The sequence below is a fragment of the Sphaeroforma arctica genome, assembly GCF_001186125.1.
Source record: "Sphaeroforma arctica JP610 unplaced genomic scaffold supercont1.1200, whole genome shotgun sequence".
NCBI classification, from domain to species: Eukaryota; class Ichthyosporea; order Ichthyophonida; genus Sphaeroforma; species Sphaeroforma arctica.
In genome coordinates this window covers 12,108-19,832 of record NW_014039358.1, presented here as the reverse complement: position 1 = coordinate 19,832, position 7,725 = coordinate 12,108, and the positions used below count along the sequence as shown (strand labels likewise).

At 41.2% G+C, this 7,725-nt stretch overlaps 2 protein-coding genes and 1 non-coding gene across 3 annotated transcripts; 1 reads left to right on the top strand and 2 right to left on the bottom strand.

Moving 5' to 3' along the window:
* Window positions 1-181: 181 nt before the first annotated feature.
* SARC_10303 (hypothetical protein) lies at window positions 182-2,155 on the top strand. Its single transcript, XM_014295661.1, has 5 exons — window positions 182-347; window positions 551-705; window positions 1,170-1,197; window positions 1,659-1,724; window positions 2,049-2,155. Exons 1-5 carry the CDS (start codon window positions 222-224, stop codon window positions 2,121-2,123), a joined length of 450 nt encoding a protein of 149 aa, XP_014151136.1. The 5' UTR covers window positions 182-221; the 3' UTR covers window positions 2,124-2,155.
* On the bottom strand, window positions 1,430-1,502 carry SARC_30223. The gene has a single exon. It is a non-coding gene; the product is annotated as a tRNA-Ala (tRNA).
* A 1,063-nt stretch (window positions 2,156-3,218) lies between the features above and the next one.
* SARC_10302 (hypothetical protein) lies at window positions 3,219-7,366 on the bottom strand (the record flags this gene model as incomplete). Its single annotated transcript, XM_014295660.1, has 14 exons — window positions 3,219-3,307; window positions 3,413-3,547; window positions 3,674-3,796; window positions 4,020-4,157; window positions 4,444-4,569; window positions 4,683-4,805; window positions 4,991-5,122; window positions 5,304-5,426; window positions 5,539-5,667; window positions 5,925-6,053; window positions 6,267-6,446; window positions 6,574-6,705; window positions 7,019-7,174; window positions 7,327-7,366. The coding sequence occupies 14 exons, from the start codon at window positions 7,364-7,366 to the stop codon at window positions 3,219-3,221; spliced, it is 1,755 nt and encodes a 584-aa protein (XP_014151135.1).
* Window positions 7,367-7,725: the final 359 nt, after the last annotated feature.

Sequence of the window (7,725 nt, the reverse complement as noted above, 5' to 3'; positions counted from 1 at the left end):
ATATTGATATATATATACTTATATATACGTAAAGATGCATTTAATTATATATATATATAAAGTTTGGCAAAATACAGAGCTCACTAGCATTTTGAACAAGCGGACTCATTGTCGGTTCAATCGGACTAACGCGGAACTTTCAGCAGGTTGTTCAGTTGTAAGTTTGAGTTTAATTATTATTTTTATCGATTTGAGCAACAGATGAAAACAACTGTTTGAAGATGAGTTTACATCGACAAAGTTCATATGCTAGCACAATGAAAATTGAGATGCTATTCAAAGCGAAAGAGAATGGAAGCTTACACGCGATATCTGAGGCGGAAGCTACATCTGGAGACAGAACTTCGGTGAGTGATTCTAAAGGCTGTGTGTCTACTGAGAGTGTAAATTGAGTACTTACATCGACTCTATATGTCTGGAGCGATAATGCAATCGAACTATATCATTCGTACCACGTGTTGGGATGTGCACTTGTCTATGCACAACATATTGTTAGATTGCTATGAGAGTTTTACTCGAATTCATTCACTCACGTTAATCTCGAGAACAGGTTGAACACGCATTGCATGTAGTACCAGAGTACTATAACCTATTAGCTTCGGGTAAGAAGTCAGTTGAGGGCCGGTTGAACATGGGTGACGAGGCGCATGTGTGTGTAGGGGATATTTTAGTCATGAATGGAACTTTACGGTTACATGTCAAAAGGTATGTATATTAAATTCGTCATGATTGTCCATGTTGTGTTGTATTTTCTATCACGTTGTTAATGCTGATATAGAATTAATCGCTTTATTTGTTCATGACGGGTGTGGCGAGGTGGCGAATTTTTTTACGTGTCGATGTGTGTATTATTTTCTAATATAGGGTTGTCCTTGCCTTGGATCGAGGATTTAAAAGACCTACAAGCTCTCACCTGTACATGTATGAGTAGAAGCATCAGGTTTTGCGCGGCCAACCCCTTCGCAATAGTGGAACGTAGTACCTTGTGCTCGGATTCAATGGCCAATACCGAACTCTCCAACCTAGGATGTATTGCTCCTTCCGAGACGCACGCACTCTTCAATTTCAATCTAATTAATGAATGTATATGCTTGTACTCAACTCAACAACATTCTGTCATGCTATGACTACGATGCGTTCCGTGGGTACGCGGATCCGGATGCCTAAAGGATTGCTCTTTACGGGTCAATACAAGAGGTATGTCTAATATAAAAACTTCGCTTTATGACGTATTAATTGGTATCTGTTTATGTTCATACATAGATACATGCATAAAATATGAAACAATGAACTCAAGATTTCCGTTTTTTCTGATGTAATAATTATGATGTAATAGTTTGTGAATGCATATAAAAATTGTGGAGAATGTGGAAATTGAACCCTTGAATTGTCCTTTTGACGTATTTATATAAAATAAAGTAAAACGTACTGGAGAATGAGAGAATTGAACTCCCGACTTCGTGCATGCTAAGCACGCACTCTACCAACTGAGTTAATTCCCAATTGATAGCCTATTCTTATTATATAATATATTTACACGCTTGCGCGTTAAGAAATAATCCACGAGTTGAACATGATCGCATTTTTTTATCGAGCAATCACACAATTGACAATTAATGTGATATTCCTATTATTCCATTTACCTTTATTATGCGCAGTATTTGGTTACGGAAGGACTAGATGTCTGCCTCCCAGACAAAGACACAATCGACGAAGGAGTGCAGGTGAGTGGGGCTTACGGGCACAGTATTACAAAAACAAAGATAACATCCAATTCCAAAACACCGATGTCAGCGGGTTTGTATGTGCAACTGCGCTATTGCTCAAATGTGTCTAAATACATTAGAGCTTACTGCATATGGTCGTTTTCACAAGGCTTCGTAGCTTAGTGTGTCTGCAACACCCTTTAGAGCGTAATTTATGTGCTTGAAAAATATGTGCTTGAATAGACGAACGCCAGCTTGTGCTATGTAAACACGACAAAATTCATTTCAGTGGCTGTGTGAGGCTCTACTTTTATATTTTAATACTCGCAATCATCAACATAGGTATACTACAGATTCTACACGCCTGAGCAAGAGGCTGAATTCGGCGTGTTGGCTTTCGAGGTGACTGTATTGTGAGCGGACTTAATAAAGTCGCATCTCTTTATCCATCCTTGTGTGCGCCTTTGCTTTTTCGTGCCAACCTTGAATCAGGCACAGCGAGCGTCACACGTCATAATACATTTTCACAGTAAAAAGAACGCTTAGCATAAAAAGCGTACAGCTTGCAGCTGATCTCCGAAATTTATCATGCCGAGCTTTGACAGTAGATCACTTTCGGTAGTTCAATATAGTCTCGGACTACGCATAATCACAACCTTTACATTCTTTTATTCAAGTCTATCAGCATATCCTTCTGCTCTACGCTACACACAGGTAAGCCTAGCACTTCGTTATCCACGAGACATTACAGTTCATGATTCTCGCGCAGTTCTGTATGCAGTTGATGTAATGTGTTGGACGTATGCCTTGTACGCGTCTGCTATGGGATCTAGGGGCTAGACCAGCTGGAAAAAAATACAATACTTGAGCACGTTGAGCTGGCACTTAAACCCCCCACAATAACTAATCAACGCATTTCGAGAGCTCTGATTCCACTTCATTATTCGATTTGCGATCTGCACATTTACTATTTGTTTTGTGAATTGCACATCCCACCGCAGTGCAAATATGTCAAGATGCGGAATTTGAAGTGTTACTCTATCGTACCTGACAGCAAGTCACTGGTGTTTCACGTCAGTACAAAGACAAAAAAATTAACGGTATAACACCTGAAAGTCCTCGAAGTAATACGCATAGCATGACCCACCAACAGTCACGGCCACCTGGTTTCCGTCTTAATTTTTATTTGTTGCTTGATCATATCTTCCTCAAAACGAGCACTTCCACTGTATTCATTTTCGATGCAATGCATCGAAAATGAATAGCCAAATAGATTGCATCCTTGCAAATGTGATATTTTGGTCTTACAAGATCGAAATCTGCTTGTAACTACGGAATCGTGGTCAACAACAACTAGAAAATATTACAAATTTGTTGATGAAGTATATCTTCCCTTGGTATTTTGAATTTAATTTGAATTTGCCTTGGCTGCAGAAAACGATCTCTCGGAGTATAGTCATTTATTTGGATATCTCGAAGAATTTAATACTCTACAGGAGGAAAGTGTTTTTTTTATTGTTGTGGACTCTCTATCCTGTTGTCCATTTGGCCAACGGCCTTCGTATCCCTCTCTGAGGAGTCGATACGTGACTTGAGAGCATCTGTAAACGAAATATTAAGTTTGATGAATACAAATTCAGGTTAAAATAAAAATAATCAAAAAGCGAACGATTTAGATGAACATTAGAAATAAAGCAAATTCGTACCGTTTTTCGCGACTATCTCCAGCCACTGTTTACAGTTCTGTTTGATGCTGTCAGGAATTGCCTCATCGCTCTTACTTAGGTTCACAACGCTACGCGAGCACTGTTCAAGGTAGGCAACATCCACCAATGAATTTCCTGCAGAGTAAAACAAAGCCACGGTCAGTAACGGCCATTCCATAGGCCGATGTGACATTCGCGTAGACAACAATACTAGCGACATAAGATAGTGGAATAGCAGTTTAGGCCGAGCGGATCACTAACCCATTATTGCACCGACGAGGCAGAGTGCCATCAGTCCATCATTCTGCAATATCATATGCTTCGATGTGAGTAGCTTGTTTAGTCCCTTGAGGCCTCCCATCTCGCAGATAGTTTGTATGTATTCTGCAGCCGCAACGATTGTATATAGTTTGTCAGAAATAAATCGTATAGAGGCCAAGAAAGACGAACTGGATGCAGTCAGGAGTTCAAGGTGCAATTCTCATCTTCTATTGGTCGATAAAAGTATATACACGCGAAACTCAGGCTATTTTTGAGATCACAAATTGGTTTGTCGCTATTTGCACCCTCCCTCAGTTTCTCGACGGAACACGGGACAGAGGCTTACCTTTCTTCGGGCTATATTTGATTATATTCGCTATCACTCTGGCGGCCTCGGAAGAGGTGCCCTCGTCATCACTTCCCACCAGCTGCATGGCCATCCCCAAAATGCGTTCGTCATCGGCCATTAGACTACCGACTTCCTCTGTAGGGTAAACATGAATTTAGACAGTGACCGCTGACGATCAAGAACTCCCTCGTAGATCAAACAATACTACCAAGTATAATTTAGTGTTACATCCAAACAGACCTGAGATCATGACAGGTGACACGCAGCAGCTTTCTCGAAGTTTAAAAGGTACACCTAGGTTTCTAACAGGAAGATTTCCATGAACAAATTGTGATCATGAAAGACCACTCATAAATACAAATCTCGAAACCCAAACACAATCATTGGGTGATCAAAAGAAAGTTACAATATTATGACTTACTATCTCGCGACGCCAACGTTCGAAGAATTGATACCAAAAGAAACCGAACTGGCATGTGAAACGACTCAGCCCACTTTGGTAACTTGTCGAGCAATCCCGCATCGATGAGCGCCATTCGGGTCTCCTCTAGTAGACAATCGCAGGAATTGTGAGCAGAAGTTAGATACTTGAACAAATTACTTCAGCAACTTGATGTAATAAACAAGCGTATAAGAACGAGTAAGCTCAATAAGACATACTTGCTATGACCAAATTTCGCAGAGCTCCAAAGATGGCGTGTATTTCCCTTGCATCCTCACTGTCCAGCATGGATATTAATTGCAAGCTGACACCGGCGTCCATCAACTGTTGGCAGGCCGATTCTGCAGATAAACGAGGCTGGAAGATGAGAGCACTGAATACTGTAAGGCGTTGCGCAATAAAATAAAATTATACTAGACGCTTGTACAGTCACCAACAACCAAATCCAGATGAAAATCTAAAAAATCGACTTGCACTATTACACACAAGTATCGGACGGCGTCGCATTTGGGATTTTGATTGATACCTGAGCGGGCGAGATTGCCGAAGGCAAAAGCTGCATTAGCCCTCTTGGTTGTATCAGTCGATTTACACCACTCCAGCAGTCTATCGATGACGTGCAGTGATGAGTCATCGAGTGCGAGTTGCATGTACTTATCTGCAAAGCGAAGGTTATGCGAGTAAGAATCAGTATTGGTTCGATACTCTGACACAGCAATGGGTCATAACATGATAACGGACAGTAGAGACAAGAATAACAGCTAACATCCCAATGCCGCTGCTATAAACTATATTTCAACACGCTCCATGCACTTATCGACCGAACAACGAAAACACACCGTCAGTAAATATGATGGCAAGAACCCTGGAGGCAACATCGCCCACCGGATCGGAGAGCTGCGACGCTAAAGCGATGAGCTTGGACAATCCCAAGGTCTCGACAAATTTTTGCCTCATCGCCTCTACAAAAAAAAACATATCATTTAGGACCTTGTGTATTTCGGTTTGTCTAATGATATTGTAGCGGTCATTCGCATCTATCAGACCTAATTGCTCAGTAGCTCAAATGCGTACCGTTGTCGGATACGAGGCTTTCTATGAGCTCAGTCGGCCTTTCTTCGAATTCTTTATCGGTTGTGAACACTAATGCGTCAAACAGCTTCATTGGATAGTCCCCTGCACAAAGTGCCAACTTGCCTTCATCTGTTTTATGAAAATACACATTCCGAGACAACTGTTAACATTGCACAGTTAGAGACGAGAGTATGGTCTCAGTATGGTCTCTATCTTACAAAGTTGAAAAACAGATCAAATTTACACGAAGCAGGGCGAGATCCAGCAATTTCGTAATTATTGTATATGAGAGAGGACCCAATTGATAGCATCATTTGCAACATATATCAGGCCAGAATAATACTGGTTTAAAATTACTAGCGCATTGTAATGTAGCTGCAGCTCACCTTGTTCCGTGAGTGCTTCCAATGCGCTGAGTGCGCTCATACGAACGCTATCGGACACAAACTTGCCACTGTATATGGAAAGGACATGAGGTAGTGCACCGGCCGCTAGAAGCTCCTGCGCCATGAGCTCTGTTGACAACAAGCAAATATAAGAGTTAAAGATGGTACAATAATGACACACTGTGCAGCTGTCAAGTCAGATCTGATTGACACACAATGGAAGTAGAATAGCAGTGAGACGCATCAACCATCAAGCCAAACCAGCGCTAAACATTCCAAGATTTGCATTTTGCCAGGGTAGTAAAAACCAAAGATGGGCAATAGACACGATGACTATAGTACCATTCTCGTTGCAGAGATTGATGACTGTGCCGACACAGATGGCGGTCTTTACGCTGAGCTGAGGGGCATCCTCAACTTCAATAGATTTCAGATCCGTCACCTGACTCGCAGTAACACCAACAAAATCGACAATGCTTTTTATACTCTCGTCGACATTCGCAACAGCCTGACGATGTTCATCTGCGTAGATAGTGAAATCAGTTTAAAACAACAGTGACCTACCATGGGAGATGTTAACAATTCGAATTGCAATCTGGCTCAAGATCTCACCAACATTAATGAATTTTGAGAACAGTGAACAGCATACCATTATCAATGCAGATGTTGGCAAGAGCTCTCAGCGCTTGTATTGGTAAATCATCTGTTCTTTTGCACTCACGAATGACGTCAACAAGCTGGGGTAGACATCCGCCATCAACCAATACCGCTCTGTTGGCCTCTGTAGTGTATGGGTTTCGAATCGAATATTACCATTCAGCTGAGAGAGCAAACAAGAATCTTTACAGCGATATCAGGCACCGACCGCCTTATGTCTGTGATGGTTCGGCCACTGAGGCTCAAACCCCAGATTTATAGATTCAAAAGCAATGCAGCCATCGCCGAATTCACCAAAAACGAAAGAAAGTTCTTTGGAACTGGATACAAACGCATCGAAACGAGTACTCAAGGCTCACAATCGAATTCAGAATTTGCAAGCCAACAATTTCTCTTGAACTAAAATACTGTCGCAATGGAACCCGCTGAGGTTGTACCTTCCCTGGAAAGCACAGCGAGTACTTTCAAACAACTCAGGGAAACGTCATCGATATTCACATATTTCGCTCCATCCTTCACGTCCGCTTGCAGATACTCGACACATGAGCGAGCAAGTGCTGAAACTTGACTTTTTGTGAGCTCTGGATTCTTGTCTGTTTGAGTAGTAGCAAAAGGGCACGATGATCAGAGATATGGCAGAATTTCGCCTGGTTTATGTAGATTTAGAGCATGTACAAACGCTACTGTAATTGATAATAAGATATGACCCACAAAACGTAATCGTTGGGTGGAGACCTGGTAAAACCAGCGGGTAAAGGACAATCGAGAAATTCCAATATAGGCATATGTGCACGTAAACATGTGGTGCCCATGTATGAAATCAAACTGCAAAATATGGCGGGGCACAGATATAAATGCTGCACTATACACTTCTCCATCAATATGTAAACAAGCGAGTTATACACGCTACACACAATACCAGTATCCAAGCTTCACACGCATAATTGATTGAATCCACGTTATGATCCAAATGCATCGACACATATGATACACATTAACATGTATAAACCCAAATTAGATTAATATTTACATCTATACCCCTTTCCTCATGTATACAAAAGATACACACACGGAAAGATACAGACACAGAAAGGCCGAATATATATAAATATATATATATATATAATATATATATTTATATAAG